This window comes from Vitis riparia, chromosome 4, assembly GCF_004353265.1.
Source record: "Vitis riparia cultivar Riparia Gloire de Montpellier isolate 1030 chromosome 4, EGFV_Vit.rip_1.0, whole genome shotgun sequence".
In the NCBI taxonomy this organism is placed as follows: domain Eukaryota; kingdom Viridiplantae; phylum Streptophyta; class Magnoliopsida; order Vitales; family Vitaceae; genus Vitis; species Vitis riparia.
The window spans coordinates 20,731,664-20,748,919 of record NC_048434.1 but is presented as its reverse complement, the minus strand read 5'-3'; the positions used below and the strand labels follow the sequence as shown (position 1 = coordinate 20,748,919).

Genomic DNA, 17,256 nt, shown 5'->3' with positions numbered 1-17,256 from the left:
CCTTTTGGGCCCTCTCATTTTGGGCCTTCTAAGGTCAGGATCACTGGTTAGACTTTTATGAGTTTACCATCATCTACATCACCATAACAAGTTGGTCGTAAGGCACAACCCATTCATCAATGCTAGGCTCCTATATTGGGGTCTAGGATCGTTCAAAAGGAAATGGTCCACTAATAGTGGAAAGTGCTTTCTCCATTTGTCAAACATAGTTGAATTATAATATTACTTGCAATGATCACTTTCTTTGATACAATGTTAGGGCAATAATTCAAGATTGCGTTTTTGTGTAGTGAGTTGGAAAAATTGATTTATATGCATTTAGTTAAGGGATTCATTATTCCATGTATAGAGGACCATGTTTGCTTGTTGCATATATCTCTTTATTGCTTAAATCAATTTTGATATTGTTGTGTACTTTATGATTGTTATAGTTATTTTAAAAGTGAATATGATGATTATGTTTATTACAATCAATTGTTTAATAGTTTATTTATTTATTTAATATAATTTTCTAATGACATGTTAACTACCTCTCATGATATGTGTTAGCCTAAGTGTTCTTTAAAAATCGTTTTGATGATAACAAAATATGATTAAGTGAATTAACGATTTTAAGTCAAGTCAAATATCAGGTTATAAACAAGAAAATCCAAAGAAAGACAATTTTGATTAAAAGAATTTAAGAAAATTAAAGTTACGGATGCATAAAGACTTATCAAGCCCAGGAAAATGAATCCTTTTGGGTCCAATTAGGATTTAAATCATTTTCATGCATACATTCACACTTGGTTTTCATAAAATTAAGTTTGAATGTTTTATCAATTATCTAAAATTGAGTAAAATCTCACAAACCTTAAACAAAAAGATTTCAAATTGACTTATAAAGTCCCTTAAAGATGTTGCATATGTTAGAAAGTTTTTAGGATGAAAAAATGAAGGTTTTAAACCAAAACAGGTTCAATCGGTCAAGGGGAACATAAATTGACTCAATTATTTATGAACCGATTCAACCAGTTACCTTTTCCCCGTCGAGGTTTGGTTCAAGGTCAAAAAGATTTTCTTTTTTTCCCAAAGAGTTTGCATTTCTATTTGAAGCTTCACCTTTCATGGTCAAGGTCCAATCGAAGGCTAGTTAAGGGTCAATCGAAGATTTAAAAAAAAAACCAATGGTCATCTACAATGCATTAAATACCTAACAACTAGTTAATTGGTCAAACCGGAGCTCAACCGATTGAGGCCTTATTTTGCTATTTGAGGTGTTCAAGGTTGGTTTTCTATAAATTGAGAGCTCGTGTTCATTTACCGATAAGAGAACACTTACATTGAATTTTCTACCTACTTATTTCTCTCTTTTCAAAGTTCTCAATCCTTTGGTGCATTAATTATTCACTTACAAATCATCTTTAGCGCACCCCATTTGTGTTCATCCTAACTTCTTTTGTATTTGATCAATTATTGAAATAGGTTAAGTGAGATTAAACCCTCATTAATTGAAAAAGGTTTAGTGTATCAAGCTTCGGAGTTGAGATTGAACTTGAAGAGTATTGTAAGAGCTCATTGGAGTCATTTAATCCAAGTGTAGAAACTTGAAGGCTTGTGTTGAAAGTTGTGAACTAGCAAAACCTTTACTCGAAAAGGAGGTTAAAGAGAGTGGATGTAGGTAGGAATTGTTGAACCACCATAAAATCAAAATCGTGTTTGCATCTCTCTATCATTCTCTCTTTATATTTATTGAGTTATTTATTGCTTAATTAGAATTGTTTTCGAAAAAGTTTTGAAAACCAAATTCGTCCCTTTCTTAAGTGTTTTGTTTAAGATATGTAGCTTTGTTTCACAATATGTCTGAAGTAAGAGAAAACTTGAGATAAAAGACTTCGAAGTTGTAAAGAAAATATTAGACATGGAAATTAATTACGTTTTAAAAGTAACAAATTGTTCTTATTGTAGAAAAACTACATTGCAAAAGTGGTGCATATTTCATGTGTTCTTTATGCCAATGCAGTTAGAACGATTATATATGTTATTATTTGTCTTAAGTCAAATACTTAAAATACAAATTTTGTAATGAGAGATATACTCATCACCTTGAAAAGGTCTATTAGCAACCTACAAAATGGATACTTCAATATTTGAAAGATATATCAAATAACAAACTTAGATATTGTTTGGAATAATAACTTTTTACCTTAGTTGAATTATATTTTAGGGGGAGATGAGGCTGATAATAGCTTTGAAAGGTGTATAATCTACATTATTGCTCTCAAGTCCGTGAAAATTTTTGAACAAGAATATCATATATCACTCACATATCTCTATTTGTATGTTTTTCTTGATCCTCATAGTTTGTTTTCGATATCAAATCATTTAACATATTGCTTACATGTACATAAATGTCAACTATAATTGTTTTTTTTTTTTTTTTACATTTTCGCACATGTATTAGTCGTTTGTACTAAATGTATAAGATACTTATACCGAGTGTACAAGGCTTATACAAATCTACCTATTGTAAACATGGTTACTTGTTTTTCTTCATTTTCTTTCTTTGTTTTTTTTATAGCACTAGGATATTGTTTACACATGCATGTTGTTATAGATGTTTATAAAAATATGAAAATATCTTTGTACATTTAATTTAATTATCTTGTGTATGTGTAAACATATGAAATATATATATATATATATATATATATATATATGCATAAATTCATGATTATTTATATAGTGGTTATTTAATTAAATTTCAAAAATAAAAAAAATAATAATTCAAAGTTAAATTTATGAAAAATAAATTAAGATAATAATTACAACTTGAAAAAAAATAAAAACTATATGAATTAACATTAGGGTGCATTTTACTAAGCATGCGATCACTCATAAGTATGTGATCACCCATAATGCAATTACAATAAAAAAAAAAAAATGTTCTATAATAAGATTATTTTACAAATATATATATAATTTTAATAATTAAGTAATTAATTTTCTTTAAGCAATTCATAGGATGTTCAACAGCAGCTGCTCAATAGAAAACTTTTGTCTCCACCCCCCAAGAAAAGCCAGAAAACAGAAAAAGAAACAAACAGAAGAAAGCCAAACAAAACAAAATACAAGCAACAGTAAAGAGGTTCAAGAAGGTGGAAGAAGAGGGGAATCATCTGCTATATGGTTGCCATTATCATTTTTGATCCTCCTCCTCGTCACTGTGATAACTGTCATGGATTGGATCACAATGCAATGGGACCAGTGACTTGTTGCTTGGTGAGACTTCAAAACTTGGACTTTGTGCTAGAGAGACTGGTTGGTATGGAGTTGAGGTGTCTTCGAGTATTGAGTAGCTTCCCTCCTTGCTGCTTGAGGCACCATGATCAGTTCTGTCCATCTCATCCTCTAAAGGGCACAAGGATGACAGGGACGATGTTGATGTTGCAGTGAGGAGTGGAAAAGGGGCACCGCTGTGTCTGGCCTTTACCCTCCTCTGCCATCCATGGAGTGATTTTCTTACATTTTCAGACATTATAGTTTTCTTGAACCTGGAGCCCATCTGCAACCACATGGCAAAGTAATATTGATTAGAATGAAGAAGAAGACGAAGAAGAAGAGACTGATTAAAGCCCGAAGAAGAGAAGGCTTAAAGGCAGACCTGTGTAATGATAACATAGAGTGGGAATGTGATAAAGCTACACCAAAACTGGGAGACAACCCTGCAGTAATTAATAACATATAATTATACAAGTTTCTCCTGATCAACTGGATTTGCAATGCCATGCTCAACACATATGCATCACAATCATAGGAGAAAAGAAAGCAAAAGGGTTCTGGCTCGTAAAGTTGAACAGATTACATTACCCAAATATCAAGCGGATAACAGCAAAGTTACGATTCTCCATGAAACAGGAAGGTCCTCTAATTTCCCACTGGAAATCAAAATAGATTTAGCATCATAAATCAGTACAATCTGTCCCATTACATAAACACACTTTTACTTGCTCATCATGTTGTGTGTGATCCATAAGCACTCTGTAAAATGTCAACTACAACCCATGCCAGTATCTATTTATGAATAGAAACCGGATGTTCAATGATATTAAAACCTTAACATGATGTATATGTTTCAGTTTGGATCTTGAAAGGTATAAACATATATTATACGAAACAATAGAAGCAATATTGCTTCTTATATTCAACAAGTGAAAATTTCCATCTAATTAACTAACAAGCATTAGATAATTGGTTATCTGATACAAAAAGCAAGAACCCTGTTTTCAGGAAATGTGGGATATTTGTATAGAACTTATTCCAAATTTAGCCAGTTAAAAATTGAACAGTAGTTCTATAGATATGATCCTATTCCTAAACAAACTCACAGGTACTACTCCATGAATGGAGTCCACTACCCTAGCCTATGCTCTGAATTTATTGCTATGATATAACTGTCTTTATATTTATGATGGACATGTCCTTCATGCATATTTAATTACTAGACAAAGAACATCACCATATAAGAATTAGTTAAGCTTATAACAGCTCTTACCAGTGACCAGATGAATGTTGACATCTCAAATGCATTCTGCAAATCAACAGCCCGTGAATAGAAATCAGTTTCAAGATAAAATTTTAGAAATGATATACTAAAGTTTTTTCCTCATTCACCTGGAATGATATCAATTGTATTAACCACAGAAGGAGCTTGGGCCTCCCAAACCAGAAGAGCTCATCCCTCAGTTTTACTTGATGATTTCCCAACTGTGGAGATGTATCCATGATTTCAACTGCCAACTTTACCACTATGCGGTGCAGCTTTGTGCCAACTAGCAGGATTAACTTTTATATGCATTAAAGAAGGGAGAGAAAAATTAGTAAAACGTAATTCTGGGTGATAAAGAATAAAGAATTCAAAGGATATTTTAATGGCGAGGACTTACAATTGCTGGAAGGAAGGAAAGCCAATAGTAAACATTGGTTCCTGGTTATGGATCAACACAGTCCATACTCTGAAGGTTAGTTCAACAGCTAGAGAGAGAAAAGTAAATACAAGGATTAGAAATTTAATAAACAAAAGCTAAGAGTATGCTCGGATGTTGGAAATTGAATTGCTTCATTTATATTTCATGTATAATTTTCTTTTCTCACCCTGTCAACATGAATGGGAAGAATATAGGAAGCCACTGTCACCTAAACTTGTGTCTATGTAAATTTTCCTTACACACCCCATAATGGTATCACTATGAATGCGGGCAATGGCGAAAATGGCAGTAAATTCTAACTGGATCACACAACCCTTTTTTTAGAGATCAAATGACTTCATATTTTGTGATGGCTCCCCTTTTCTTTAATGGCCCCAAAACGTGACAGATCTCTACCTCTTTATCCCATGTAAAAGACATGGAGCTGTTCAATTTCCATGAATCGTTCAAACACTCTGAAAGTGGTCCTAAACACTCTGAAAGTGGTCCTAAAAAATGCAAATTAATTTGCATTACACTTCATTGAAGTAATCTTTGATTCTGCATCATGGCAATTCAGACACACTGATGCAACTAAACTGGTATATGTGTACATCAGCAGAAAACAAACACAATTGCAGCTCAAACAATAATCTTGAAACTGGGGAAGCATTCAGTGTGGTTGCTTGATACCATATTTAAGTTCTTCAATCATTATTAGCTTGGCAAGAAGAAAGTTCAGGACTAATGGAAATTACCATGAAAATTTAGGAAAATGCATGAAATGGCATAAATCCAGAGAGGCACACTGCAAAAAAGGCCAAAAGGAATCGTGAGTGATTTACTGCAACGTGATATCCCAATATGTAGCTTTTTCTTTCTTCCTTTTTGCTACGGCATGACAATTTCACTGGTTTTTACATAGCCACATTAAAGTGGCAGTCTAAGAAAATAAGCATTATCTGAAGTTCTTCACACAAGTATTCTATTGGTGACAGACTGACAGTATGTCTATTCGTATCAGGAAACATCAAAGCAAAAACAGGTTTTCCAGACACATTTATCTAAAAGGAGAATGACCAAAGTGTCCAAGTGTATTCAAATTAGCAGCTGCTGCAAAACATACTCTTTTACCAAATTTGACATGATATTTTTCTTCAGTGTTGGTCTCTATTTGACAATACCACCTGATACCTTCCAAACAGGTGTTTAACAAGTCATGAACTTTAGAGGAAACCTATTAGCCAATGTTTTAAGGTTTTTCCTCTTATCATTTTCAGAATCTAAGAAAACTCCATTTCTAAGGAAGACACATCATTTTTGAAGATCTAAGATTCGAGCCACAGAACAACATACTGAGGAAAAACCACCCATTTCAAAAAAATTAAGGTGCATTTGGAATTTGGATACACTTCCTGTTTTTTGTTTTTAAAAAGGGAAAATAGTAGTAAATTCTATATAAAATTAGAAGCTCTAATACAAAAAGTAGGAACTTTTCTTATGTTTTTAAAAACTACCAAAATTTTTAAAATTTGAGTCAATAGAAATTTTCAATACTAATATTTTTTAAGTAGTTTTTTAAAACCATTAATTTTTTTAAACAATTCTTTACTATTTATACAAGATTTCCTACTAACTTCTGTTTTTATAAACATAAATTAAGAAGTGTATCCAAACACCACCTAAATTGATGCAAGAAATTAAAAAATCAAATGTTAGTTCTAAATAATTGCTTATCAGCAAAGAAAAGGCCTAATGGCAAATAAATTCTCTTCGTGAGTTAATGAGTTATGTATAAATTTGATTAGTGTTTGAGGCATTTTGTGATTCGAGATGAACTTTACATTGTTATTTTTGTCTAATTTTAACTTCTACATAATGCATTTACATGGTCTCAAAGAAGCAAAGAAGAAGTAAAAATAGTTATGTTGTAACAAACATAGAATGCAAACCATCAATATTGGGGACTAATGTTAACTAAAAAGCTTTGATAATTAGTAGAAACATGGGGTTAAGAAAGATGCTATCTGAGAGTTTCTGAGGCTTTGCTAGCTCAGAATTGAAATTCATAGCCATATTACCCAATTCCCAATATGGACAGCCAATATACCAAGTATCATTTTAAAAATCCAGTCTATGACCTCCAGTGGTGGAGCCACATTGTGCCCAGGGGACACTTGCCCCTATGAAATTTTTGAAAAAATTATGCACAAAGAGGGGTTGATCCACTTCCCAAGGAATTCTACATGCATTTTACAAGTACCACTAGGCTACAAATGAAGTTTTGGTCCTTTTCCCCTCCCCCTGAAATGAAGTCCAAGAATTTTCCCAACTACTCTCCCCTCTCATCCAAACTAGTTTTCTAGCTCTGCCACTGACCTCCTACTTTTTAGTACCATTGTAAGGTCTCTGATCACATACCCTTTCTGTCCTCTTATGAGCAATTTGATATCAGTGCATGAAACTAGGATCTAAAGAATAAATCTTCCATTTTTCTCTGATCAAATACTTAAATTAAAAATCATACTAGAAGATAAAATAACTTATGTTTCAGACTTAAAGGTGGAACTGCCCAAACCATTCGCAATGACCTCAATGTAAGTCATGAAAATATGTTCATAAAATGGAGGAAAAAAAATAATATGCATTATAATAATTTATTATAAGGAAACTCAAATACCCAAAGTAGAGTAAAGAGGTGGCACCTAATGCCAACGATATCCCGAAATTCTTCCTCCATGCTTCGGAGCATATAGTTGTGGAAGTCATATGACAAATGAAGTCCATGTGTCTACAATTTGAAAAAAAAAAAGGATGAGATAAGATATCAGCAAATTTAAGAATGTATAGCAAAGCAAGTTTTCATTTCATGAACTTCACTGCTCCATTTTTCTTTTGCTCTATTTGGTTGTGATATAATTAAGAGGGAAAAGAAATTACAATTCTGAATCATAAATTATTAGCACTGGCCTAATAATTGCATGACCTTTCAAATCTAGTTCATCACTTATAGGGAGAAAGACAAACAACCCATCATTAAGGCTCATGATTTTATTTTTTATTTTTTCCTCATTCACTCATGAACCAAGTGAGGGTATGAAAGAAAAAAGAAATGTGTATCTAGTTCTTGGATATGAATTTGTGGTATAGTATGAATGCAATCATTTGTTTCATAATTTACCACTCATTAATAAAATCAAGCTCAAAATTTGCAGCATACAATTTCCAGCTTGTCAAGTTCACCTATATGATTCCTTGCTCCAATCCCACTACAGCTAATCCTAAGATTCAATAAGACCCTTAGCAATTAGTTTGTGTGGAAGAACTGTTCAAATGTAAATCTGACTGTCATAAATACCTCTATATAAAATTATGAAGATCTAATCACTGGTTCACATTATCAACACAAAAATATAAGAGGTGGGGAATCTTCCATTTGAATTGTAACAAATAATATACTTACAGTTATGAAGCCCAAGCGCAAAGCCATGTAGTCTGCTCGATTTATAGAACTCCAAAACTGGCGGCTGAAACAAAGCTGAAATTTGGAATAATTTGAGTACAAAATCATGAAATTAAACCAAAATCACAATTCTCCAGAAAACACCAAATGCAAAAACAAAAAACAGAGAAATTGGCAAGCTATAAGCAGGAAACTAACTGAGACAAACTATGGTAAAAGTTAGAAATTTTAGACAAAAGTACGACACTGAAAAATGAAATTCATTGTAACAATGAGCATGGAAACCTATTTAGCATATAAAGTTGTTTATTAAGAAAACAAAAGTAGAGAGAGGATTCATTTATCATGGAACAAAATACTTATTGAAATAATCAAATGCAAATGACATTTAGATATGTGTAATAGAAGTTATTGTGCTAAGAATAAATCTGATCAATATTAAAATTGAAGTTCATCAACAACATTATGAGACATGTATGCATGCAAGTAAAGGGGTCGAGACCTTCATTCCAAGGGTTGTCACAACTATCCAATCAAGTGCTTGTTTTTGACACCAAAAGTTTGTTGAACAATTCTGAAACTGTCAATGTGTAGTGACTGACCCACTAGCATATTAAATAAATTGTACTTAGCAACTGCATGTATTTTCCAGCATAATCTTTTTGTCTAACTCCCCTTTTTTCGTTTCCAGACCTGTTTTATTTTTTTTTTTCAACTTCCTCAAATTCTGTTCACTGAAATTCAATCCATGGGGTTCACATTGATTCAGAAAAATTAAGGAAAAAGGAAGTGGTACATCAGTTCATTTACCAATTAATTAGGATAAGGATTTGCTAGGTCAAATTTTCTTTGTCCTTGAAGAATCTAAATGCACAACCAAAACATTATTTCTCAATTATATCAATGAAATAGTACAAAGCAGACAAAGTTATGGGATTTCGAGCATGTGACTTTACCAACCAAACAAAAACTCTATGTTGGCTCCATGGATGGGATGTATGGTGAAAAATGAAAGTAGATAGTCGCCTCATTCTTATACTGTTCGGGGCAGCTCCATAAGAACCTATATTAAGAACTTAAAATGAAAAAAGTAATGTACAAAAACACATTACATTCAATTGGAAAATGATGAACCTTGTAGGCCCTGAATGGCTATTGACTTTGCTTGATCTTCCCATCTTCTCCAGCTATAAATCTGCATGAAGCAGAAGAAAACTCTCAACGCTCTCTGGAAAAAGGTTAAACTCCGAAGATGCAAAAAGGAAAATAACCTAGAAGGAGGAAAATTTACCTTAATCATGGCCAGGGCAATGGTAACGAAGCTGTAAGAGACATGGATAACACCTAGAACAAATAATAGACGATGAAGCTGCTCAAGGCTTTCATATGAAGCAAAAGATTCTTGACCCTGGATAACAAATTACGGGTGTTGAAAGATATCCTACCAAGCCAAAGTCAATAGTTGATAAAAATTCAATTCACCTTCCAAAGCATCTCCAATAAGTTTTACATATTATCATAACTTCTTAGCATATTTACAACAGTCAGACAGTGCAAAAAGGTGAGCAGAAAATTTCTTCTTTATGACATTCTTGGTTTTTTCTGAGGAAGCGACAGTCCTATGCCCAGAATATGGCATAGGAAATTTCTATTGACAGGATTTTCTGTTCAGAAAACACAGGTGATTTGGTTGGGAGCATGTTTGATTCCAATGTAGTATGTTCTTCAATTAGACCTCACGGAATTTTGACATGTATTCATATGTTATTAAAATCTGTTACCTTCCATGTATTCTTTTGTTGAATCATTTACTCTACAGAAACACTGTAGTTTCCTAATACTCCTATTCCTTATGCCAAAAAATGACACAAAGAATCATACAGGAATAAAGAAAAATCCTGATTGCTTATAATTTTTCTTCCACAAAATAAAAACCAAAGTATCAACATCAAGCTCATAATTCTGAAAATCTTATCTCCAAAATTTATCCAACAACTCCAAAACTTTCATGCTACTTTAACCCCCAAAATGCAGTAGATAGGCTAATCTACTAGAGACATTCTGCTTAACCTGTATCCACCTTTTCAATTTTCCAAATTATATATATCAAGAAAAACCTAAACAAGTACATTTTTTTGACAGCTAATCACTAATTATTTGATTCAGGGACTTTTAGAGCTCGTTAGTAGAGGCCATTTCCAAAGTTATACCATCCAACAAGCACAACTCACCAATAAAATTGAGAATCCTGTCTTATTAGTAAAAATTTCGAGAAGGCAACGAGTTTCCATTCTATTAACTGCTCTTGGATCTAAGAAAGCATCGTGAGGTTGTGTTGATTAATGACAATCCAAGTGACCGTAGATACAAGATATCTGAATTAGAGAAACAGCTAATAACTATAACATGTTAAGAGCTTAACTAACTTCAAAGCACCACCAATATATAATAAGTATGGAGGAAATTACCTTGGGACAATAGTTGTGCCTGGTAGTCAGCTCATCTGGGAAAGCTGAGTCATTAAAATAATTTGAATCTGAAACGATAATGTGCTCAAGGGGTTTAATATCACTTTCTAATACACAGGGATAGAATCGGCTGCTCAAAACTGATGTTTTGACACAAATCTTGGCCACAAAAAGAGTCCAATGACCCATCAGCAGAGATAAAAGCCCAAAAAGCATTAGCTCTGCATAAGGAAAACAACCACATGAAGAATATTACATATCCAAATGTCTCAACAAAATTAAAACATCAAGGTTTCATTTAGCCACTAAGAAAATGAAAGAAGGCAAGTTCAAGTTTTCTGGTGTTTCGGTTTCCAAGTAGATGAAAACCCAACTCAATTAAGGCAGCCAGGAAAAAGCTAAGATAAATTGATTTTTCTTTTCTCTCTAAATAATGAACTATTTAGGAATTAGGATTAGCATTTTCTTTCTTTGTAGGATTCAAAGCGTGAGTTATTTTATCTCCCTACATTTTCTCAGAAATCAAACAGAACCTAATAAGAAAACCTATTCTTAATAACAAAATCAATTCCTAACCGTCCTTCATCTTCTCCAGAGCAGCGAGTAGAGATTTCCTCTTGGTCTTTTCCAACCACTGTTACAGATAAATCATCAAGATTCATGAGAAATAGAAGAAAACAAAAAACCAAACATCAAGATTTAAACTGAGAGATAGATAGTGAAGCTCTCTTTACCTTTTTAAAATGCTTCAAAGAAAAGTGGAAGAAGAACCCAAAAGCAACCATGACAGCAACAACAGTTGCAAACGCCCATGTCGGGGTTTCAGCCAAAGATCGATCTTCCCTTCCCTCCGTCCCCTCCATTTCACCTGTTCAAACCCACAAAACACAAACCAAATCTCCTTCTGGGTGTTTGATATATCGAAGATTCAACACACAAAAAGAAAAAAAGACCCGGCTCGCCTCAGCAACGGATTCTTCTTTCTTTCTTTCTTTCTTCTTCTTCTTCAACTGGCAATGGGGTATTCTGATGCAGAGCTTAATGGCAGCCATGAATGCCATCATTTAGAGGCCTGAAACCCATCAAAAATTAAATCCTATGCATGGGGTGTCACGAATCAGTTGTCCACATTGGGTCCCAATAACTGATCTCTCGACCACCCCTCCACCAACCGTTGTTGCATGTATTCAAAGTTTGAACGTGCCTCTGTCTTTTACTTTCTTCATTGGTTTAGCAGCAGCTAAAAAGGACAAAAAAATATTTCACTTAAACCTTCCTTCTAAAAAATTTGGTACTCCATGGGAGCATTAGCATAGAAATTGACGCAATTTCAATCTCATGCACCAGATGATTCTCCAATAACCTTTTTTTTTTTCCTACCCATGGTTGACAGTCTTGTCTTCATTAAGGTTTATAAATTCAGAATTGATGGCTTTTCGCTTTGCACCAATAACTGATACAGACATTATAGATATTATTTGTTTTAATAATCTTTCTTTTTAATCCAAGAATTAACAAAGCTTGGAGAAGAATTAGCATGACCGAGTATAAGATCAAAATACAATCATAAAAAAAAAAAATATTTATCGAACTTTACATTCAAAATTTTAAGAAGTATGATATGCATATTGAATTCAAATATTATAAGTTTAAACTTGAAAGAAAATTGATAGTTCACTATGATATTAGAACTCGGTTTGATAGATTGCAATTTGCATGTTTATTTTTTCATGATTTCAAATTTTGTCTGTCTGTCTCTTTATATGTGAGAATTGTAAAAATTAAAATATTTTTTGTAACGGGAAAAGTTAATCCAATTTAATAAAAAATTTAAAATATTCCTCTGGTCCTTTAAAAATCATGGAGTTGGTTTTGGTTTGGACATACCCATTAAGCCAAAAACAAAATGGCATGACAAACGAGGCCTAAAAGTGGGTTTTGAGAAAATAAAAAAAGAAGAAAATGGAGAACACGTAGTGCCCACTGTATAAACCATAAAAGGATAGAGATTGAGGTATCCATTTTGTGGGTGGAGACTGGTGGGGGTGTCGGACTTACTGTTCTTTGGAAAATAAACAAATAATGGAGGGATAAAACGACAGCGTTTGCCCCGACAACCAATGACGAATCTTTCTCACGCCATCAATTTTCTGCCGTGTGGTTGTTGGGCCGTCACGAGTCATAGGCTCATGGATTAGTCTTTAGCCGGCAATGGGCTTAGCCGAATAGAAAATTTTATATCTATATATAATAATTGATTGTTATATGCCTGTTCATAAACGTTCATCCAAGATTTGGTTGCTGAAAATTTTGATGAAAATCTTAAAAAAGAAAATAGAAAAAATAGATGTAAAATTAGTAATTTTATTTTATTTTTTGCTATTCTATATAAAAATTAAGTAAAAGAAAAATCAAGAAAAAATTATTATAATTTGAGAAAAGTGTCTTTTTACCCTGATATAAAAATATTAGCAACATGGGAATCTATCTTTACCCTGATATGAAAATATTAGCAACATGAAAATCTACCTTTACGTATTATGAAGTTTGTAATTTATCCCAAATATTTAGAGTTTCATGCACTTTTAGTCTATATGTATTTGAATTTCAAAAATGTCATCCACCTTGTCTATTAAGCCTCCTACAAGTGAAAAAAGAAAAGAAAAAATTACTCTAAAAAATCTAATGAAACCTTAACCTTTTTCTTTTGTTTCTTGATCTCGAAATCTCATGAAACCTAACCTCTACCGTTCTACTTCAAAAATCCTAAAATTTTACAAAATCATGATATTTCATTTTCTTCCTCTCATTCTCAAACCCACCCAACATCATTAGTAAGCCATTTTTGAAGCTTACAATCACCGACAAGTTCACTCTCAAACCATCGCTTTGCCATCGAGAGTATTATTGAGTACAATTCATCTCTCTATCAAATCAAACAACCATATTTTTCCAATTGGGTACAATATATGCTCATTTCATGTGTTTTTTTTTTTTTTTTTTTTGAGTTTAGTTCTCCATAATTGGTTCATATTTGGAGATTATTTTTTACTAATATTCATTCTCTGGAATTCAAAATAAATGAGAGACATGTTAGGGTTTGTGCACATATATGTGCTTTTCTTCCATTTTCCTTTCCCATTTTGTAATTGAATTAAAAAAAAAGCAAAAATAAAAAATCACAAAGTATTAATATGTGGTTTGACAGTCTTTTACCACGTACTAAGAAATGGTGATGCTCCGAAAGAAGTAAATGGACTAAGCCTTAAAAGAGGTTATTTGGGTTCTAAATCCGGAAGTTTTAATAAGAGCTTTGAGTTTATTGTTATTTTTATGTAATGTTTATAGAATCTTATGATTCTTATATTAAAATTTCAAACAAAACAAAGTTTTCTATGCCTTATTTTATTTCTTTCAAAGAATTACTTGTTCAATTTTCATCACCACTGTTCTTATTATATTTATTTTTATGTAGATATTTCCTTCAGATCAATTTTCATCACCATATTTTTATTATCTACTTGTTATGTAGATATTTCCTTTGGATTCATTAAAATTTTAATAGATTTCCCATTTTTACCCTTCAAAAAAAAAAAAAACATTCGATCATAGTGCTATAGACATAGCACTAAGAAGAGATCCAATTAGTAATTAGAATATTTTATATTTTTTGAATGTTGAAATAATTTTTTTTTTTTGAAATTTTATTACGTTAAACATAAAGATTTGTGCATAAAATATGTTTTGTATGATATAAGGACCCATCCATTATTTGTTTTGTTATTTTGTTCTTACTTAATGATTTAAAAAATTGAAATAGGTAGTTGCGAAGGGGATACTATTTATGATATTGGAATAGGGCTTTTTAATTTTATTGTTTTGTTCTTTGTGGTAATAACTCTAAGATACTTTAATCAATATCATCATTTAAGATGGTTATCTTTGAATATATTATCAAAATTTTATCAATAATATTTTTGTCACTAGATATTGAATATGAAAACATATTATGTTGTGTTTGTTGGGCACAAACATAGAGTTTATGATTTTTGGCTTGAATGCTAAAAAAATGTTATTTTCTATAAGGGGAGTGTATACAAATCATATAATTGTAAAGAGCTGATTATCCGAACATGAGCGTTATATAAATCAAGATGGAAGGGAATTGATGAATCTTCTACATCCGGCACACTAAAGTGTCAATATGAAGTTACACATGACCATTTTTTACGAACTTGTTCATATGATTCCCCAATCACTTTTATTGTTGGATTCTTTGTAATTGATGTTTTGACGATTGTAATATTAAAGTTAACTTAGGTTGTCTACATATGTTTTGAATATAAATGTGTATTATAGTTGGTGATATTATTAACAATATATCATAATTATTATAAAGACTATTTACCAAAGCCTAGCTAGTTCACAAAGACAATTGAATGATTGATCAACATGTAAGGAATGTCAATGAATGTTCCCCATATATGGAGGCCTTGTAACTTATATGAGTTATTTTCTTCTTTTTTCATTGCATATGCATTATCAATTTGTTATGTAGACACTATATGTTTGTATTTACATATCTTTGGAGGGTATTAATTTCATATCCACCTCATAATTGTTATAGTTAGTAGTTAGTTTAGATAAGTATGACATAATTGTATATAGGTACTTTTTTTTTTTTAATCCAAGTATTATCTTTTAATGAAGAAGGTATTACCTTTCATATCATAAATTCTAGCTCATCTACATGCATCAATTTCATATTAACCTTAGTGATTCTTATTGTTAGCAGTCTCATCGATAGCTTAGGAGAGTCATGGATGATCCAATCCATGGTTTAATGATTATTTTAGATAAATATGCCACTTTTCATGAAAATAGAGAAACTTGTAAAGAATTACTGCAACTATATATTTTATAATCACATATTCTTAGGATCATCTAAGAGGATATGATGTCTATATTGAGAATATCTACTGTTATCGGTTTCCATCAATAGTGACCCAATAAATAAGAAATAGATTGATCACTTTATGATTTCACTCATGGGTCAAAATTACTACTAACTTTGGCACAAGCTTAGTATTAATAGCACCTTAAGTCTATGTGACTTTTAATGTGAGATTGAGATTTATCAGATAAAGAAAAATACCCTTGCATTGGAAGAGATTTGAGATTTCATGAAAATAGATAAGCTTGTAAAGAAGTACTGCAACCACATAGAACAAGGTGTCTGTATTGATAATATCTATTGCTATCAGTTTTCATCAACATTGATTCAATCCATAAGGATATGATCACTTTACGATTTCACTCATAGGCCAAAGTCACTAGAAAGGATTTAAGCCCTGGTCCTCCTAGTGAAAATGCAACAACTCAACCAAGATGTTATGTATCAATTTCTATATTATTTTTGTACAATAACATATATATATATTATCAGTTTGATCACGGTTTAACCATCAAACCATGAACAATAACTTTTATAGTTCAATAATCAGTCTAGCTTCAAAAACATTTAATAAAACTCATGGTGTCATGACCATTTTGGATAAGCATGGCATTTAGTTATATATACAAGTATTATCTTTTCGTATATAAGCACTACATTTTTATGGTATAAGGGCAATCTTTGGTATCATATGTCAAATGTCATATCGGCTTGATGATTCATATATTTAGTAATCTCATTCTCATCTTAGTGGATTTAGTGATATTTATATATATAGATACTACATTTTCATTCTTTAGGTACTATATTTTTCTTGTGTGGGTTTTACCTTTGGTATCATAGGTACTACATTTTCCATTGGAACATTTCCATATCCATCCTTATAAATCATATTTTAATGAAAAGAAACCTTAAATTTTGATCCTATCATGAGTAAAAAAAGTATGATTAGATTTTCTAAAAATCTACTTTAAATTACTTAGTGTTTGTTTGAATGTATTTTCTATTTTCTATTTTTAAAATTTAAAATTGGAAGGTATTTTAAAAATAATAATACCTTTTATGTATAATATAGTAACAAAAAATATGAATTTATACTATATGTTTAAAAATAACTTTTAAAGATTTTAAAATCAAAGTTACTAATTTGTTTTAATTAGATTTTAAAAATCATTAGCCTTTTAAAGTAAGTCTCAAAAGAATTTACTATTAATTTTAAAAATACAAAATACAATATATATTAATTAAAAAATTGATATGGAATTTTAAAATTGGTGTGGATATATTTTTTACTTTAAAAAAGTGAAAATAATAATAAATTTTACATTAAAAGGTAAAATTTCTTATATAAAAAGCATATATTTTAGCTTCAGCATTTAAAAATCACATCCACAAATTTTAAAATCTAAGGCTGTAATTTTTTTT

At 31.5% G+C, this 17,256-nt stretch overlaps 1 protein-coding gene across 1 annotated transcript; it reads right to left on the bottom strand.

Moving 5' to 3' along the window:
* Window positions 1-2,956: 2,956 nt before the first annotated feature.
* Window positions 2,957-12,037, bottom strand: LOC117912072 (MLO-like protein 4). Its single transcript, XM_034826528.1, has 15 exons — window positions 11,612-12,037; window positions 11,454-11,511; window positions 10,878-11,098; window positions 9,701-9,817; window positions 9,544-9,604; window positions 9,366-9,472; window positions 8,410-8,484; window positions 7,652-7,737; window positions 5,705-5,754; window positions 4,926-4,966; window positions 4,654-4,824; window positions 4,535-4,570; window positions 3,850-3,917; window positions 3,644-3,704; window positions 2,957-3,544 (listed from the first exon to the last, which is right to left on the bottom strand). Exons 1-15 carry the CDS (start codon window positions 11,738-11,740, stop codon window positions 3,179-3,181), a joined length of 1,647 nt encoding a protein of 548 aa, XP_034682419.1. The 5' UTR covers window positions 11,741-12,037; the 3' UTR covers window positions 2,957-3,178.
* Between the last annotated feature and the right edge of the window lie 5,219 nt (window positions 12,038-17,256).

Excerpts from the sequence above, each read along its gene's own strand:
- LOC117912072 (XM_034826528.1), bottom strand. The coding sequence starts at position 11,740 with ATGGAGGGGACGGAGGGAAGGGAAGATCGATCTTTGGCTGAAACCCCG. Across the intron at positions 9,818-10,877 it reads GGCACAACTATTGTCCCAAG|GGTCAAGAATCTTTTGCTTC; the intron begins GTAATTTCCTCC and ends TTTGTTATCCAG. Across the intron at positions 7,738-8,409 it reads TGCGCTTGGGCTTCATAACT|ACACATGGACTTCATTTGTC; the intron begins GTAAGTATATTA and ends TTCAAATTGTAG.